The following is a 20,805-nucleotide window of genomic DNA, read 5'->3' as shown; positions in this document are numbered from 1 at the left end:
AATCGAAATATCGAAATAAGAAAGAAGCTTATTACACCCTGTATCATAAAAAATGTCTATACCTATGTGGCGGATTCATCTTTCCAAAAAAATCCTTTATGGCTATTTCGCCACTGCACTGCACCCTGTTTCATTTTAGGACACAAATTTATACGAACTTTTTTACTGATTTTTATCGGTAGGGTAGAATATGCTGACGAAGAATCACGAATACAATTGGACCGCCGCGCCCGCCCTGTAGTATTTCTTTCATTAAAACATTAATTTGTCACTGTATTTTGTCTCATACTAAAGAATTATACTATAAATTATTAAGTATATCTCAAGACATACTGTTCTATAGCTTCCGAATATTGTATCAATAAATATTTATTTAAACTCGGTATTGTATTAAACGGGCTCTAATATTAAATAAGACCCAACATTTAAATTATATTTATTTTTAAAACCTTTATTAAAAATATATTTAATATCTTTATTTCCCTCGATATTAATGCCGTCAAAAACATACAATCGAAAAATTAATTAGATATTGCAAAATGAAAATACAGCTGAAATGTTGAACAGCCATGACACGAGAACGATTTGACACGTCTAGATGACACAACATGAAATCGAGAAGAAGGCTTTTCATTGTTATTGTCTTAGGTCAAGTCGTCTCGATTTGATTAAGCAAACTTTTTTTTCAATCACATATCAGTTTCAGTGTGGTGTGTGAACAGTGCATGCTTAAGAAGTCAATCAGTAAGTAGGTACTCGTATTTTGTTTTTTGTTTTGTAAATTGGTAAATTTTGTATTTTATATGTATCTTATAATATGTGTTTTATATACAGTATGTCCCCGGTTTGTCTTTACAGGAGGAAAAACAAACCTTTTTATTATTTACAATTTTAGAAAAATTTAGAAAAAGTTCTTCGTAAAAAAAATTGGCAAATTTCCATCCCAAGTAGCAAATTTTATTTTATAAAGGTTGTATAAACAGCTATGTGATAATTTTTATAGGATACCTCAATTCATATAACGTGCTATATGACCGTAATATGATAGCTTTACAACCAAAAAAGGCCCATTTTTATACAACCGTTTAGTAGTATAGAAGTTCTATAAAAAGGGTATACATTTTCCGATAACTATTATCACCCTTTCAAAATGTCAATAATAAAAAAAGTTTTTCCTCTTGCAAAGACAATCCGAGGACATACTGTAGTATCAATAAAAACATATAAAGTGAAAATAAATTTGAATCACCAGGTGTGGATAAATAATACATGAATATTCATTAATTATGATAAATGTTTCAATGTATAGTTGCTTTTATTTTGATTATGAGTAGTTAAATCCATATTAGTTGATAGAAATTTCTTAATTCAAAGATACAGATTAAGAGAAAGTTGTCTTCAACTTCTAATGTATTTCATGTATCTTTTTAAATTTATTTAAACGTACTGCTGGATTACTTTAAATAAACAAATTTAAAGAAACACGCAATGTAAAATATTATAAAACTGAATAACCTCTATGAAAATTATTTTTTTAGAATATTCTCTTGCCTTAGCAGATATCTCTTAATTAATAAAATTGCAAATATGATCTCGTTTATAAGTTTAGATTATGTTCATTCTATTTTTAATATGCACAAAAAGCATGCTGTGCTTAAAATTATAGTGAGACTTTTCAGACAGTTCTCACTTAGACCCCCCATATATTATCACCGGTCAGCACTACAACGTTAAAGCTTATTACTGGACACTAGTCTAAACGCATCTTTCTCAACCAAACCAAACAGACTGACACTTTATAAGGCTTATTTATTAAATACAAGCATGCAGAAGACTGGCGGAAAATAGATGCGGCTGATGTGCCCATAATATTTTCCACTGGATGTATACTTTGATAGTAAAACCCAAAAATAGCCATCTTATCTGATAGTTAAGCAGCATTAAAAGATGTCCACTCGAAGTTGGTCCACTTCAACTCGAAGTTGGTCAAATAGTAGCTCAACAAATTAGGCAAAGAAAATAAGTCATTATACTGGGTCCAACAAGGTGTAGAATGCAATGAATAGGAAAAAGTTTATTTACTTCATCACTAATCAAGTATTTTCATATAATTTTTAATACAAAATGTAATAATAACTATATATTTTGATGAAGATTTATTGTACAGGGTGGCACCACTCATAAGCCGCGGAGGCTCCAAGGAGAACGACAGTTTGTAATGAAATGAAATTTTGTGAGCATATGTAGGTTAATTCAGAGCATTTTTCAAAAATATAGAGAGTTCTACGGAGTGTCCCCAAAAAAAGTTACATATCAAAGTTGTGTTTTTTGTAATGGAATACTCTCTATATTAATTGATTTTCGGATTCTGGAAGAAATATAAAGGTGAGTTTTATAAGAGGAGTATATGACTAAAATGTAAAGTTTTTGACATTTTCTAGAAATAAAGAACAATTTTTAAATTACAATAAAAGCTACCTAAATTGGAATTTACCCGGTATAGCCTAATATGTAGTTAAATTAACTATTGTCCTTTAAATCAAATTAAAACTTAATCCAAGAAGTTATACAGGGTGAGACAAAATTAATATTGAACATTGGTCACCTTTAAATGTTAAAAGTTTTTATTCTTAATCTAAGGTTAAAAGCATGTTTATTATTAAATGGAACACCCAGTATTCAGTAATTCATGTCTCTTCAAAATATTAGTAAGGTTGCCTACCCCTCAAGCAAATTTTTTCTCGATATTTTCATTTACTTGATTTGACCTGGGTAGATCTTTATTATTCGATAAAATCTAGGTGGCTGTGATTTATCTGACGTTAATTCATCATAGCTGTCTAATTAGTCCAACTTTAACAACTAGTTATCATTTTGTGTTTTGTGTCAGTTAAAACAAAAACATTTCTCAGAAATTTGCCGAAAATGCAAACTTATCCTATATCAGAGAGAATATAGAAACTCCACATATACCTTTAAAAATGAAAAGATCCTTTTGAAAAGACAATCATTTGATGCAGTTAACAGGAAAGGAAGCATTTTGAGCATTTCATTTCATCTAGCTAATTTTTGTCACATAATTATACGTTTATATCTAGTTTTAATTTTGTAATTATTAAAATATGTTTTAAACCTGTATCTTTTTATTACCGTTAATTAAACAAAAGGTATATCGTATATCACACAGCCGCACCTAGATTTTTTCAAATAATAAAGATCTACTGACGCAAAATAATAAAAATTAAAATATCTAGGAAAATCTTTGTCGGAGGGGTAGGCAACCTAAATAATATTTTGAAGATATGTAAATTCCCCATTGAATACCGGAAAATATACTGGGTGTTTTGGTTTGGTTTAAAATAAAGGAGTAACTTGCTTTTAAAAGTGACTAATGTTCTATATTAATTTTGCCTCACCCTGTATAACTTTTCGGGTCAAATTTCAATTTGGTTTAACATACAATGGTTACTGTAATTAATTATCAGGCAATACAAGGTCAACTAAAATTTATCGAAATTTAAAATTTACTCTTCATTTTCACAAATTGTGAAATATGTCAAAATCTTTAGATTTTAGGTATACGCTTCTTTGATAAAACTTACTTTTATTTTTTTCCTAGAACCCGTAAATGAATTAATATATAGGGTGTTCCATTAGAAAAAAACATAACTTTGATGTGTAACTTTTTTTGGGGACGCCCTGTATAATTTTATATATTTTTATAAAATGCTTTCAGTTAACCTACATATGCCAAAATTTCATTTCGATATAAGCTACCGTTCCCCTATGAGCTTCCGCGGCGTATGAGAGGCGCCATCCTCTATAGAATGGTATTTATCTTGTATTGGCAATGCCAGAGTCTTGTCGTATTGCTAGAGTCTTGTGGACGGAGGGCATCATCTATTTCTTCACCTCTGTCTACCTTCACATCCATTCACTTCCAAACCTTATGTACGAGTCAGTATTTCTTTCTCAGTACAGTCTCTTCACCTCTTGCGTGGTCTTCCTTGTTTCCTTTTACAATGGGGGTCCCAATTTAATATTTACTTTTGGATGGGATGTTTATCCATTGTTTGGACTTGTCCATATCATTATATAAATTGTTGGGTTCTAATATCCTCTTATTATTATTTGGCATTTTATTTTTTTCTGGATTTTCAAGTCCCTCTTCCCCAAAAGTCCATCTCCGTGGCTTTTAGCATTCTTTCAGCTTTCTCTTTTAAGTTCCATACTTCAAAAACCTTTATAGGAGGACTCTATAGAGTTGTAAATTTTTCTTTTCTACCGGTATACTTTTATTCCATATTATCCCACATAGCATTAAAATCGCTTTACTGTCTTGCATGTTTCTCTCTGAAGGATCTTTTTATTCCCAGATATTTATAGCTATTGCGATGTTTGATGACTTGTCTCGTAACCGTAGGCTTTGTTGTCCACCCATACACATGTATTGTGTTCTTTTAAGCAATAATAAGTAATTTAAAAAATAAAATGTATATTTGAAATATTGTTTATTGCCTATTATTGAAATAAGCAATGCCGTTCGATAACAAATATTAAAATGTTACAGATCGTTAATTTAAGTTACACGAAAAAATGTCGCGTGCATTAATAAAAAACAATGAAGAAAGGCAGCATTAAGTAACAAATTACATTCATAACGTTTTAATAAGCGTTTTCTTTACGACATTGCACGAATTAAAATTAATGCTCTATTATTAACAATATCAGTTCTTTTACTTTTGTATTTCATTTATTGTTAACATAAGTATTAACGATTACTATTGAGCTCTTAACTCACGTTCTACTTTTGTTCTATTTCGCCTGTTTTACTTTTATTTTACCAGGCTATCGTTCAAATCCCTAATTAATAAATAAATGGTTTAAACTGATCGTTAATCCTAGTAAAAAATTACGTAACTATCTTCGCGATAATCCAAAACGGCATTTGTCTACTTCGTAATGAAATATAATATGCGAGGAGTTATGCAATTGGAAATATTTAACAGATCCATTTAAGTAGGTTCAATAGAACTAAGCAGAATGCGATCGTTTTCATAAAAAAACTAATCTATAATTTATCTATGAAGAAAAACGACTTATTGGTATTCAGTGCTAGATATATTAAATGAAAAATTGTTTATAGGAGATATAATCGCAATAACTTTTACTTTACTGGTAAAAACCGGGTAAAGATACTGTAGTTTAGACAAATTCGGATAAGATTATATTAAAATGATAAAAGTCTGGCTATAATTAATATTCAAATAATATATTCTACTATACGATTAAGGTTTTTCGATTATCCAATCTATAATAATAATTTTTCAGTAATATTTAATTTAAATCTTTTGAGAAATTATATTTTTATATAGAAGACGAAGCAAGGGTCAAAGGAAACGCGGTACCAGACAGGAATATCAAGTTCATTAATTTTTAATATAGTGATCATACTAATACTAATATAAATTGGAAAGAAATATTTGGTAATAAAGCATTAAAAATAATCTGCTATTGCTCTTGCAGAAAATGATGACATTTTTAATCAATAACGACAACAATATAATATAATATGCCAATTTCTTCATAAAAAACAAATGCATAACATATATAAATTTATTAGATGGACAAATACTCAAAAAGGAAATTAAATTCGAATATTTTGGAAGTGATACAACAAATTTATTGAAAGGTGTTCGCAGATGGTCTAGAATGTAGAATGAGGGGGGAGGGTTAATCACCGCGACCTTAAAAATCTATTGTGTTTCCCTTTCTTGAGTTATAACTCATTATACAGTCTATAACTCATCATGGGAATTTTCCTGTTGTAGGGCAACAGGGTATTTCCCATGCTCTTTTGACAACAGAACTATTCTATTTCTATCTTCTATCTTTCTCTATTCTATCTTCCAAGAGTGGTTAGGTTAGGTTAGGTTAGGAATATACATCCTACGAGGGTATACACCCTTCCACGGTTAGGGTTTGGTGCTCCGTATCCTGCACTCGCGAGGAGCTTGTCTCAGGCTGAAGCATCCGTGAGGTGGAGGCTGGAGGATTTGTCTCCGATATTTTCCGCCTCTTAAACTAGGTCTCTCCTTAGACCTGATCCGAATCTATAATAGAGGATATATCTTTCTCTGTCTCAACTGCCTCCTTTGACTTGAGGTCAATTCCTATTGTGAAGACCTGACCATAGCCCTCTTTCCTCGAGTTGGTGACTCGCCAGTGGTATTCTGATTCAGCACGTAGGTGGTGTCTTTTTATTTGAAGAACGGCCGTGATGGTCGCTCCTGTAGGATTCTTTCTCCTAACCAGTCCAAGCCCCTGCTAATTCTTAGGTGTAGATGTAGTTTCCACCAACCAATCCGCTGATTCTTGAGATACACAATCTATGCGGAGCATGCTTACCTGTAAGTGTATCCTCGCAGACATTTTGTGGATCGCTGTGTTGCAATCCGCTCGCCACTACTTTGTCCAGTATCGCCTCTTCTAGAGCCGTTTGCTGGTCGGTGGTATTTTTTTGGCAGCACTGTCATTTTCACTTGCCAAGCAATAGCGGTCAAGCTGGTGATATGTCCCTGCTTGCCTCTCGATGTTGAACGGCTTTTCGCGCTGGATGAGAGGTTCTTTCTCCCTCTTTTGCCCTTTAATGGAGATGTACCAGGCTGCACTTAACTTAACTTGTTTTCTCTTATTAGTAAAGAACTAAATATATACATTGATTTTCAGATCAGTTAATTAAACAATATACCTAAGCAGTATTACAAAAAATCTCCGAAATTGAATTCGGATAAAGACCGTAGGGTTTTAAAATAAACAGCTTCAAATTGACTTGGAAATGACGATCGATGACATTCTCCACTTAATTTTACATATAGTATGACAGCGATCTATATTTCCAAGTGATGCCGTTTTTAAGCTAGACATAGCGTTATTATAGGTTTGGTGGATTCTCCGCCGGTGCTGCCACCATCGGAGAATATCGTAAAAAACTAGCATATACAAATACACGGGTTTAAATAGCGATAATACGAAAAATGTATTATTTAATTATTCTAAAAGTGTTAGGAAAAAGGAAGTATAATTTGTGTAAATTCTAAAAATAAAAATAAAAAAGTAAATATATTGATATCTTCAGAAGGTCTAACTAGGGCAACGGCCCAGCTACGTCGAAACACCGGTTCCCATTAGAACACCGAAGTTAAGCGACGTAAGGCGGTGCTAGTGGATGGACGGGTGACCGGTTCGAAACTGTGCATCGTGCTGTTGTCCAAAAATATTATTGATACACACTGCTCATTCATGCCGGTTCAAGGCCGGATGAGATCGGATATCTCGTGAGTAAGAGTTAATTTAGACACTTCCTAAGTCGGTAGGCCATTGACCATGATATGGCCGAGGACCGCGGTTCGGATTCCGCGTAAACAAGTAGGTTCTGTCCAGTTTAGCCATTGCAGCAGAAAGGAGACGTTAACTTGAACCTCACACAAGGTCTAACTTGTATTATAATTTATGATTCCAGTTAAAAAAACTTTTTAGATGAGTACAACTACGGTAGCGAGCATAGTTTTAATCGCCGGTTTTGCTAGTGGGGCATAATTGGGGCTATTTCGGCTATAACAAAAATTTTTAAAGGTACATATTTTAGAAGATGTTCATAAAACATTTAATCACTAGTTATCATCATTGTTAATGATAGTTTAATCACTAATTAACTAGGCAAATTAAACAATACTTTAAGTCGTCTGTGGCGTAATGTCTTTATCTTCTTTAATGATTAAGGAAATTGGTATAATAAAGACTGTTCTAAAAACGTACCTAATTTTGATTTGCGACTTGTTCTTCATTCTCTGTGGGAAAATATGTTGAAACTTTTACTTTTTTAATACGTTTTTTATACTTATTTTTAAGAGCATAAACTTAATTTAATTTAATTAAATAAATATATTTACGTTCTGAAGCCTTCAACTAGAACTTTCTCTGCAAATATATAGAATATCAGTAAATGGACTAATTATTTATACTTGATTTTATTGAAAAATGCCCATTTAACTGAAAATACATTCTAAATTGGGAAGAAAATGTTAATTGGGCTGTATTGCGTATAATATGTCATTGTTTTAAGAACACCCTTGTATATTTGAGAAGGACGAAGAGAAGTGCCCCCATTCTGTATGAAGTAACTAAACAAATAAAAAGTAATATACGTATATGTTTAAATCCTATGCAAGGTTATTTCGTTTAAAAAAGTAATTCTAATAGATTGTCCTTTACTTTCTAAATTTTGTGCCTGGGTTTATGAAAGTATTTTTTTTTCACTTAAGCGACAAATTTGAGTATTGATTATATTTGTTATTACATACTAAAAATTTCCATAGGATACATTTCGTTCTTTCTAAAAATATATTATTTATTCTTTAATAAGAAATATAGACAAACTTAAAATGTTATTTATATCATAAGATACCTACAATTACAGTGACTTACTCTCGCCTTTAGGATTTCCTAGTAACAGTTGATACAAATATGATCGGCCAATATTCCATTTCAATCATGCTCTCCTTTAAATTCTTTTCTAGTCCAAGAAAGATGGTAATGAAAATATGCGACAACAATCCCATTGTTAAATGACAAAACTTCTACAGTTAATTTTCTTCTTCTATTACAGTGTATGTTTTCTTTGTTGTATGCTCTTTTTCCAGAATATTTTAAGCCTCAACTGGCGTGGTGAATTTTTGTACCGCTTATGGCGTGCTATTTTTTTTTTCAGTTAAAAATACATGATGAAGAGATTTTATAAAAGCTTGTTATTTTAACACTGTTTAGAAACTTATCACAACTGTCAAACTTGTGACAACAACTGTCAAACTTGTGTTACAACTGTTAAACTTGTGAACAAACAATTTCATTAGTTTTCAACAAATTAATAAGAATGGACAGAAAAATAAAGTAAAACGCATTTTTTTAGAATTTTTGACAACAGAAATATAACTTGGCTAAAAATCCCATAGAAATTAAAAACATATATATTTTATGATTTTACTGTATTATTAAAAGTACCAATAACTGAAATGGGAAGCTAAAATAATAAACATAAATTATTTTCAACAAAACTGCAAACCTTAAATGTACATAACTTTTTCAAACTCCAGTTTATGCTAATATAGGATCTGCATTTGCCGCACACCGCACATGGATCGTGCACATTTTATTCATGAGGTTTTTGTTTTTTTGTCATTTCTTTGTTGACATATACCACATATTTTTCTTTTTTGGTACTGATTATTCAATTTTCTCTCTTCTATATGGTTACTCTTCGGAGAAAAATTAATGTCTCGATGATCTTCATCTCACTTAAGCCTCTTTAAGTTCATCAAACCACTCTATTAATGCTTACTCAAAATTAACGTCCCAATGAGGCACACTTTTTAGACTACCCACCATCATAATAATGAAACATTCTTAGCGTGGTGGTGCCACACAGACCCCAATGAAACTTTATCCCCCGTTGGTTGGAACAATACTTGATAAAATCAAGTGCGCCGTTAACAGTTGCATATTGGTACACTAACTTAAAGGTAAATGGCACGGCGAGGCCTAATTCTTAAACGTAAAAATTTTACAGAGGTTTAAATAGTGCTTGGGGTCTGCTAGACCCTATCACGCTAGTTGGAGGTTAATAATACATATCCAAAATTCCGGTGTGTATTACGAAGTCACAAAATATGGGAACTTATATATTGCCATCAAATATTTATTCCTTACCATTAAACAAGAATATGTTATCAGCAACGCTATTGTACTTAGATCCTTGCTTGTTTAACCCTTGAAAAGAAGATCATTACCGATGATCACGCAAAACAGTGGATGCCTAAAAAATGCTTCGAATGGTTCAAATATTAGGCCATTTAGAGACTTTAGTGGAGAGGCACCGGCAAAAAATTTTACAGCAGACCTGAAGTACAAAAACAGAAAAACTCTGAAAACTGTAGTAGGTCTGCTAATAGAACATTGCAAGGGAAAAAGGCATCTAAAGCTTGACAAAAGAAGCTATGTATATGTTGTATCAATCAGAACAAGAAAACACATTTTGCCAAGGTCAGTATTCTTCATCGCTACCGATCGCACTATTTAGTTACAGAGTAATTATTTTCCAACACTTTCCAACAAGTCGGAATTAACTATCTCTGCACTGTGGTTGTCATTTTGTGGATCTGTCCAAGCAGTTAAGTGGCAAGAATCCTTATACAGTGTGTCAATTTTAAAACTTCCCACCCTTAATATCTTTCTTGCAGTTAAAAATATGAAAAAATGGAAAGACACGTCAATTTTATTTGTAAAGGGGACACTTTAAATTAATATTGTTAGCCTTTTTCTTTTAACCCCCTAGGAAAGGGAGATGTCGCCATTACAATCTTAAATGGGAATGGGGGTCAAGTGGTACATCGTCTTAAAGGGCGTTTAATTATCTTTTCAGTGGTATCCTACTTTGTTGCTTTTTTTCGAGTGGTTTCCGAATAATCACGTTTCAAAGTTGCAGAAACAATTAAACATGCCTGCATTGAGATTTTGGTTGTCAGTCTAGTGTTTACACAGAAATTATTGCAATGGATCTCCTTATGGTACAAAAGATAAAGTATTTCGACCCCCCTAGAAAAATATAATTGCTACGTCCATTTTTCCACCTAATCTTCTAATTATTTGTATTACAAGGAGCTCCATTGAAATATTTATTATAAACACTAGCCTGAAAACCATAATCTCAATGCAATCAATGTGAAAACACACTTTATTATTGTTAACAGGAAAATGGACAACATTCTGAACAACTTATAATATAGGGTGTAAGTCGTGTAATGTGATCTTCCAATCTTTTGTACTATAAGGAGATCCATTGCAATAATTTTTGTGTAAACACTAGACTGACAACCAAAATCTCAATGCAGGCATGTTTAATTGTTTCTGCAACTTTGAAACGTGATTATTCGGAAACCACTCGAAAAAAAGCAACAAAGTAGGATACCACTGAAAAAAGAATTAAACGTCCTTTAAAACGATGTGCCACTTGACCCTCATTCCCATTTAAAATTGTAAGGGTGACATCTACCCCTCCCAGGGGGTTAAAAGAAAAAGGCTAAAAATATTAATTGAAAGTGTCCCCCTTACAAATAAAATTGACGTGTCTTTCCGATTTTTCATATTTTTAACTGCAAGAAAGTTATTAAGGGTGGGAAGTTTTAAAATTGCACACTGTATAATTTGTACCTATACTGCAAGAAATTTGTTTGCTATTTTGCTATTTTCCAATTTGGCTTGCCTGAAAAAAAGCCTTTTACCATCCTTTTACTATCGATAGTTGCGCCCCGGTGGTACGAAAGTACTACCATTGCATGCAGGCCGCTATCTCCCGTTCGGGACATATCTAACCGACACTTTCCAACAAGTCGGAATTAACTATCTCTGCGCTGTGGTTGTCATTTTGTGGATCTGCCCAAGCTCACCTGATAATGGAGTAGGGGTCCGAAACCGGTAGTGAGAGCAGGTTGATCCGCATTATGACAAACACAGCGTAGAATTAAATGTTAAGTTGCAAGAATCCTTATATAATTTTATTATATACCTATACTGCAAGAAATTTGTTTTCTATTTTATTTAGATAAGTAAATATTTTACTTTTAAATAAACAAAGCAACCGGACTGGCTGGAGATTGAAACCAGTACCTCTAGCACAGCAGATCGACAGACTACTGCCGGAGCTACGGCCGGGTCAAATTTATTTGGTAAAAACTATTTTTTTTTGAAAATATATTTGTGTATGGAAACGTTTTACTTTTTCCATAGCATTTTATTAATTACATCTAGAAGTCGATCCAATAGAAAATCTTATGGATCGTCATTTCAAAGACCACTGGCCATGCCGTTTTATTAATCATAAAATATTTAAAAATTGATAAAATTGATGAAGAGAAATTTAAAATATCACTGGGTGTCAGTACATCTACATATATAGCTTTCTATCTATTTATTAAACAACAATTCTAACTGAATGAGGAAATTTGAAACAGGAAATCCCAAAACCTAACTAAAAATATTACAATTTTAGGGCGTGTTCTAAAAACTATATTTTATGGTTTCTGATATAAGTATACTACCAATCTATCTTTAGTACTTCCTGATATTTAAGCCCATATTTTGTTTGTTTGCTGTGTGATACACTTCGTTGAACTATTACACCCTCGGGCAACATAAAATAACAACAACATACATCGTAAAATCGGTTGTTAGGATATATTCCTTCATCAAAAATTACGTTGAATCTTATTATTTATTAAATTTATGTCAATTTATAGTTTTAATTCTACTGTATAAAGGTAGAATAATTATTATTAACTTGCTTAATAACAAATTAAACCTGTCTGTTTAGGTCTAATTCATATTGCGACATAATCAATTAAATAATGATTTACATAGAAGTTTAACAATATTAAGAATTAGGTTTATTAAGTTTGTTAAGGTTTAAAAACTTGAACTGTGTATTTTATTTACGTACACTTATAAAGAAAGAGAATTATTAGTAGATGCTATTATAAAATGACCAAATTACGACAAATTAAACGTATTTATATTTTTGGACATGACACTTACTAGGTTAATTAAGTAATATTAATATATTTATTATAATGGAATTATAACACTCGTAAGTCGAAGAATAAATTATTAAAAAATTTTAATTGGATATAGAATTGCATTTACATATTTCTCAGATTACTTTTTGTTTCAGTTTATATGATTTGTTTTGACATTTTCGCTAAGTAACAACTTCATGTTTATTACTATATATTTTTACGACTACTACTACTACTACTACTGCTGCCATTACTCGCTGACGAGTATTTGAGACGTATCAGAGGATGGTTACTCAAGGCGTTTACTGTCATGAGCTTTTCTGTGACTGAAACATGATGTTATCTCTCTTCCGCACTCCGTACATTCAAAAATCTCATTGCTTTGTTGCCTCTTTACTTTTTGGTTATCGCTGTTAACTGATTTTACAATTCTTCTCTATTCCGTTCTATTGTGAGCTGCTGCTTCCCACTCATTCTGTTTGTTAATCCCCTTTAAGTTTTCGTGGAAAATATCCTTGTACCTTTTGAGTTGTACATACGGTTTCTCTTACCGTCCACAAACTCACCGCAGAGAAGAGATTTTGGTATGCGGTTTTCTTGCATCCTGCATACGTGACCAACCCATCTTAAGCGAGATTTAGGCAATGATGACTTCAACGCTCTCGCAGCTAGCGTTTTCGAGGACCGATACGTTTGGGAAATGGTTGAGCCACTTGATTCTTAAGAGTTGACTAAGGTGTCTCTTTTGCAACTTGTTTATTGCGTTCATGTTTCGGCGGTACGCCACCCAGGTTTTGCTTGCAAGGTGAGGATTACTATGGCTCGGTACATTGCAAGTTTCGTATTTGTACTCAAGTCATGATTGTAGAAAACCCTGAAAACTATATTTTTAGACATTTACAATTCAAGCCCAATTTTAGTAAGTAATCTTCCAGTAAGATTATCCCAAAGTTTACTCTTTAAACTGGAGATTTATTCGATTAACACAATTTTATACCTTTGAATTAAATAATGATAAGTTAACTTCATGAGACACTGGTAATATGAATATTTTTTATCTGGGACTTTTTATCTATACAGGGTGCTACAAATTCGAAGTACGAGCATTGGTATCTCGGAAACCGTAATAGATACGAAGATAGTTAAATTGGGGCAAAGTTGCGCCTTGAGATGTTCGCCAAGATGCCATCAAAATTTTTTTTAAAATTTCAAGGATTGCTGACTTTTTTGGAAAAAACGAATTTTTTTGAAAATCATTTTTATTTTTTTCTGACGTTACTTTTTAGGAAATCAAAGAAATAATTGCATATTCTCATTGCCACTTTATTAGAGCTATCTGATAGTATTTTTAGATTTTCAAATTAGCTGATAATTTGTGAGATACAGTGGCTATCTTATTTTTTTAAAATACGGACCTGCATTTTTTATTTCAGATTTTGAAAGAACTCGGTCTCCTGAGTACAATGATTTGCCACACTTAATATTTTTTTGTTTCGGACATTTGAACATAATTTATTTAAACTAATTTCAAGTCCGGCTCTGTTTTTTTAAAGATTTAATCTATTCATCATTACAATATTCAGGGCCTATTTTACCATAAGACCCATAAGGCCCGGGCCTTGGGCCCGGTGGTCTGGGGGCCCGTTAATGCCGTTAAAGGTTGTAAAATAATCATAATTTCTTGAATTTTTGAATTTTATTGGAAAAGAGGGCCCGAATTTTTGCTTGGGCCTTAGGGCCCGACCAGATGAAAAATAGGCTCTGACAATATTGATAAGATTTCAAACTTAACAATGACGTGGGGTATAACTAAAGGGGCATTACTTGGCGACATTTGTAAAAGTGAAATCAATACATTTCAACATTTACAATAAAGAGTAAAAAATGCCATTCGGAACTATAACAAGAAGTTATGCACAAAAAGCTATAAATAAGATTGAACAAAAAATAAATTTGTGCATTAGGGTGTGTGGTAACCCTTTTGAACATGTAGAGCATTAGAAACTAGTTTATAAAAGTTGATTTATTTATAATAACTACGATTAATATTATGAATATTATTAGATCATACACTGAGATCCCAAAATTCACAATAAAAAAAGTTAAAAATAATGTCTTTAAATTTCTGACCTGGATATTATTTATTTGAATTTTTGAATTGGATTTTCCTTATTCAATGTTAATTATCTCTGATCAGTATTGTTGCGATGAATATAATCGGATTAAATAATTTAAAAAACCAGAGTCGTACTTGAAATTATTTTAAAAATAATTAAATAGTTTTTTTGTTAAGGTACCCAAACCAAAAAAAAAGTATCAAGTGTGGCATATCATTATACTCAGGAGACCGAGTTCTTTCAAAATCTGAAATAAAAAATGCAGGTCCGTATTGAAAAAAATTAAGTTGGTCTCTGTATCTCACAAATTATCAGCTAATTTGAAAATCTAAAAATACTATCAGATAGCCCTAATAAAGTGGCTATGAGAACGTGTAATTAGTTTTTTGATTTTCTAAAAAGTAACAACAGGAAAAAAATAAATTGATTTTCCAAAAAACTCAGCAATCCTTGAAATTTTTAAAACTTTTTTAATGGCATCTTGGCGAACATCTCAAGGCGCAACTTTGCCCCAATTTAACCATCTTCGTATCTATTACGGTTTCCGTGATAACAATGCTCGTACCTCAAATTTATTTAGGGTTTTAGTTCCTTGTCCCGCATATTTTGCTTCTGTTTTCTTCTACAAGTGGAAACTTTACAATGAATCTTTAAAATGAATGGACCCATGGAACACCGAAGAAATAATATATTCGAACAGGTAAAATATTTTAAAGTTTAGGAATACAAAAAAAATGGTGTAAGAATTTGAGATAAAAGTTATTGTTAGCAGCTACTCCTATCTTATTAGCCCCTCATGCACCGGAAGATTTATCTTGCGGATTTGGCCTGCGGATAAGAACTTTGCATTTGCCGGACCAAGTGTGTGGCTGGCCAAACCAATAGCCGCCCGTACACGCAAGGGATTTTAAAAAGATTTGTTCCGCCACAGTATTCCACGGATAAATATCGGATATTTGACAGTCTGATTGCACGATGAATTCCGCTAGAAAACAAATGGTTTTGCCATTAATTGCGAGGTTAATACCTTCTTGAAAATCGGATTTGAAAGATCAAATATGCGCGTTTATACCGATAAATATTTATTTATATAAAAACTGATATAAAAAACGTCTAATATTGTCCCAAATGAGAATGTTTAAGCGAGCAAAGATCTAATTGGCAGGCCAAGTTCGCAGAACAAAATACGAGAGTGTATTTGGTAAAGGACGGGCCAAGTCCGTGGACTAAATCCTCTGCCAGATCTTCTGGTCTATGGTTAACTATTTTGGCCCCCACTAGTAGCTAGAAAAAAGTACAAAAAAAATCAGATTACAGATTCTTTCAACAATATGTTGTAGAATGTAGAATGTTTAGGATGGAAGTTAATCACGGCGACCTGACAGATCTATTGTGTGTTCCCCTTTCTTCAGTTATAATGAATTATAACTCATCATACAATCTCAGGGCTTTAACAAAAACCAGTATCTGAGACGGCTGCACAGAGGCCAGCTCTCTATCCTCGACATCATCCGTCCCAAAGTTCATGGCACGAATGTTCGTCGTCTCGGCGCACTCAGTGAGAAGGTGTTCTGGTGTTTCCCCATTTTTCCCACAGAATCAAATTTTCTGCATTTGCCGTTGTTTCTCAGCTTCAGCTTACTGGGGTGTTCGTTGAGGAGATAGTGTCCTGTTAGAAGCCACGTGACAATCCGAAGATTGTTTTACTCAAATCAAGGAAAACATTTGGTTTTTCTTGGTCGTAAGTTCTGAGAAACTTTTTCGAGTGTCTTAGACCGTTGGAGGACACCCATTCCAAGTTACGGATGGAGTCTTCCAGATTCTTCAGTTCCTTTTTCAGTTGGTTCCCGTTTAGAAAACAGAACGGTTCTGGTCCAGTTCGTGGAGTGTTCGCTCCTTTTATCCCTTGGTGAACAAGCACCCAGAGTAGGAGGAACAGAATGTTAATTAACACAACTTAAATGATTGAAAATAATGTGTAATATAGATACTAATGTCTCGGGTTAATTTTGGGAAAAAAAGGAGGTTTCCCCTTTACTGAAAGAAAAATATAAATACCAAAAAATATATTGCTTGCAAAATGGCACTGCGTTAGAGTACAAAAGAAAATTAGTTTGTTATAGACTTCTTCCTCGCAAATTATTTTGCCGAACCAACAAAAAACGGTTTAGCAATTAAAGAAAAAAAAATAATATCTAATTCAGAAAAAAGGAAAAATTTCTTTTCGAGACAAATTCATTTTTAAAAACATTTTTTACTAAATTGAATTGTGTGTCAATGATTCTTCACTCTGAAAAGTTTTGAACCTCATTTTAACATTAATTTTTAATAAATTACTTGTAGAAGTTTGCCCACAATTAAAATCGTTTTGGAAAGGCTCGTTTTTTTTTCGATCTTAGAGTGCCTACATAGTGAGGCATCTCGATGCGATGCTTGCCGCGATGCATCCTACGCGCATTTACTCGCCGTTTTAAAACAGTGCTTAAAACGTGCGCGTAGGATGCATCGCGGCGAGATTCGAGATGCCCCATTATGTTTGTACTCTTATGTTATAATCTATAATTAATTAAACATTTACTATTAATAATTGTGAGTATTGGGGAGACACACAATCTTAATTCTCCTACGTTTTGCTTGGTAAGCAAATGTTGGTAAAACAACGCATTTTAAACAAATACTTTTGAAAACAAGTTACTATTGAAACTTTTTAGTTTTAATAATTTAATGGTAGGTATTCTCCTAAAAAAATATTATTTTTTTAGTTAAATATTAAAATTTTTAAATTGTATTCATTCTGTTATCATAAATGTCATAAAATATTAACTACGAAACTATATAGAAAAAACAAGCAGCACTGCCTGGAAAAGCATTAATTCAATTAATAATGAAGTTAAATAAAAACTGTAGTAAAAAGGCAGTTTTTCCAGTCGTCCCATGAACGAATTTTGTTACATAAATAAGCGTCAAGCAATTAGCTAATTCTTAGTTCATTAATTCTACTAGTAATGAGATACTAATTGCATTGCACTAAATGCAATCGCCCTAAGACAAGTGTATGTAATCACAGCATATAATAGGTACTTTGCTAATTAATTAGACACATATGGTAGTATTTAAAAGTGCTTTTTTAAATTATTATCATTTTTTTCATATTTGAATGATGTTGAGTTTTTATGTTTTCGAAAATAACTCTTCCAAGTAAATATATTAATCCACTAATTAGAATCACCGAATCTACATTCTACATCTTTTAACAAAAAACAGTCTACGATATTCAAACAAACCAGAAGGAAATATGTTAAATAAAATTAGATTTTACTATGAATTCGATAATTAAAATTTCATTATATTCTTCAAATGTCTAATGTATTCTAACAAACCATTATATTTTAACATATCATATTAATGTTAATACCAGCTCTAAATCATTTTACGCATTAACCACTAATAATAATCTAATTATAATGAAAACTATATTATAATCTAGAACTATAATAAAGATTTAATGTATTCATTACTTAATTATATCAAAATCCCAGCTTATAATAACAATAAATACGTAAGGTTATTTGCGTTGCTTACATTTAAAATGGGTGTTTCAATTTTTCCTGAAAATAATTCTACAACTTCCATATATGGATCTGTAATCAATTCTAATGCTGCTCGAGAAAAATGAAATTTATTATAAAATAGGGGTATTAATTTCAGTTGTCGTTAAAAGTAATAAAAAATGAATATTTCTTTATATTAAATTAATTTTGCAGCACGCAACGCAGATAGTCATCGAACTATTGCGGTAAGACCTCATTTATGCATGTAGTTTTTCTGGTTTGCAAATCCTGATTAGCAGATACATATTCGATACAAACTATTTTTCTAATCTAACTATAATATACAGGGTAATCCAGTATTCTGAATAAGTGATATAACAGATTTCCTGTTTCAAAATTTAGATAACTTTTTCCTCAAATTATATTAATGTAATTCAAACGTACTGTATTTTTAACCAGTTAAAGTTGTATTACAGTACTCATTTCAAAGTCTTTATTTCAAAATACACTGTTATCATCATGATGACCAAATGTAGCAGTAGTGTAATTTTAGAGATAATTGGTGTGATTCCTCCATTGCATTTTATTTTTTTCATTTGTGTCAATGTATTTTGTTGTGCACTTTAATAGCATTTTCTTCATTAAGAATGAGCTTGTTTTCTATTGTCGTGGTTCTACTGGTTCCATCTTCTCCATGGTCTTTTTATGTCTCTCGGGTACTACTATGCAATTTTCCAGGCCCGTCAGGCTGTCAATTTTTTTCATTAGATAGATATTTTCATTTAAGTATATAGATTACGTCTTATTTACTCTAAAGTCTTACGATCTCTCATTGTTATACAATCACAGATCGGTCCATATATCACAAGTGAATATTTATGGCTGGTCCAGTTAGTGGAGTGTTAGCTCCTGGTTCCTAGCTGGAATAGAATTGTTCTGCTTGTACTGCGGAAACAAATTTAAAGCCAGAATCAAGAACCTGGAAACACCTCAAATTTCTCAGAACTATCAACCGAGAAAAATCAAAGATTTTCCTTAATTGAGTAAGAACAATCTTCGGATTGTCACGGGGTTTTAACAGGACCCTATCTCCTCAAGGAAGAAGGAACACCTCTGTAGATTGGAGCTAAGAAACAACGGCGAATGCAGATTCTGTGGGGAAGATGGCATACACCAGAACACCTCATAACTGAGTGCGCCGAGATGACAACCATTCGTGCCTTGAAGTTTGGTACGACTGATATTGAAGATGGAGAACTAATCTCTCTAAAACCGTCTCAGATACTGGCTTTCATCAAAGCCCTGAGACTGCATGAGTTATATTATCATCCTGCATTAGTGGTATCTATTAACACTAAACATTCTAATAGGCGCAAGAACCATAAAATCGATAATATTTTCTATAATTTTCGAAGAGCCAATTTTAATAATTTGTATGCTCATTTGACGGACATCAATTGGGATTTTTTAAATTGTATAACTGACGTTAATCTGGCGTGTGAAAAAATTTATGAAACAATTTATACATGTTTAGATATGTTTGTGCCTAAGACTAAAAAACATAAGAGACTTTATCCTTCATGGTTCGATTCTTCAATAATTGATACCTTGCGGAAAAAATTTTGGAGCTGGAAGAAATATAAAAATACTATGAACAACCTAGACCTGCAAGAATTTAGAAATCTCAGAGCAAAATGTAAAGCCGATATTGAAAAGGCGTATAAAAACTACTGCCGTAATATTGAAAATCAGCTGACTTCTAATCCTTCAAAGTTTTGGCGTTTCGTAAACTCTAAAAATAGTAGTAAAACACTACCAGACACAATGGTGTTGGGGGATGATATTTTTAAGAATTCTAAAGATATCGCTAATGCTTTTGCTTCATTTTTTCAGTCAGCTTATACTGTTCCGGGCGATGTGTCAAATAGTAAATTTCCCCAACGGACAATAATATTATTATAAATGAAGTGTCTGAAAAACAGGTTTTAAGCTGCCTCGAGAGGATGAAATCTAAGGGAACCGTTGGCCCTGATAAAATTCCATTTTTTCTTCTGCGTGACTGCGCTTGTATTTTTGCTTATCCTTTAACTAGATTGATCAACTTATGTCTGCATTCGTGTCAGTTTCCGAGCATGTGGAAAATATCGAAAATTACACCAGTGTTTAAAAAAGGCAATAAGAATAATATTGAAAATTACAGACCAATTTCGTTAATGTCAAATTTTGCCAAATGCTTGGAGATGGTTCTTTTTGACATACTCACTTTTGAATGTAAGAGTAGTTTGGCATCTCAGTAGCATGGGTTTACTAGGGGTAGATCGACGACCTCAAATCTCATGTGCATCACGCAGTTTATTGCCGACTCTTTTGACCATCGACATTAAGTAGATGTAGTGTATACCGATTTCTCAAAGGCATTTGACAAACTGGATCACAGTGTTTTGATTTCCCATTTAGAAACCTTTGGGGTTTTCCCTCAATTTATTAATTTTTTTTAAATCGTATTTGAGT

At 32.4% G+C, this 20,805-nt stretch overlaps 1 protein-coding gene across 1 annotated transcript in view; it reads left to right on the top strand.

Moving 5' to 3' along the window:
- The first annotated feature begins 718 nt into the window (after positions 1–718).
- The window catches only part of LOC115877405 (peroxidase), a 119,355-nt gene continuing 99,268 nt past the window's right edge, over positions 719–20,805 (top strand). The window contains exon 1 of the mRNA XM_030893557.1: positions 719–744. Within this exon, the coding sequence (XP_030749417.1) occupies positions 726–744 (19 nt within the window). The 5' untranslated portion in view covers positions 719–725. The remainder of the gene's footprint in view (positions 745–20,805) is intronic.

Source organism: Sitophilus oryzae, unplaced genomic scaffold, assembly GCF_002938485.1.
Source record: "Sitophilus oryzae breed Bouriz unplaced genomic scaffold, Soryzae_2.0 scaffold_1449_pilon_pilon, whole genome shotgun sequence".
NCBI classification, from domain to species: Eukaryota; Metazoa; Arthropoda; class Insecta; order Coleoptera; family Curculionidae; genus Sitophilus; species Sitophilus oryzae.
Note: the sequence above shows the minus strand (reverse complement) of the source record. Positions and strands in the feature narration are given on the sequence as shown.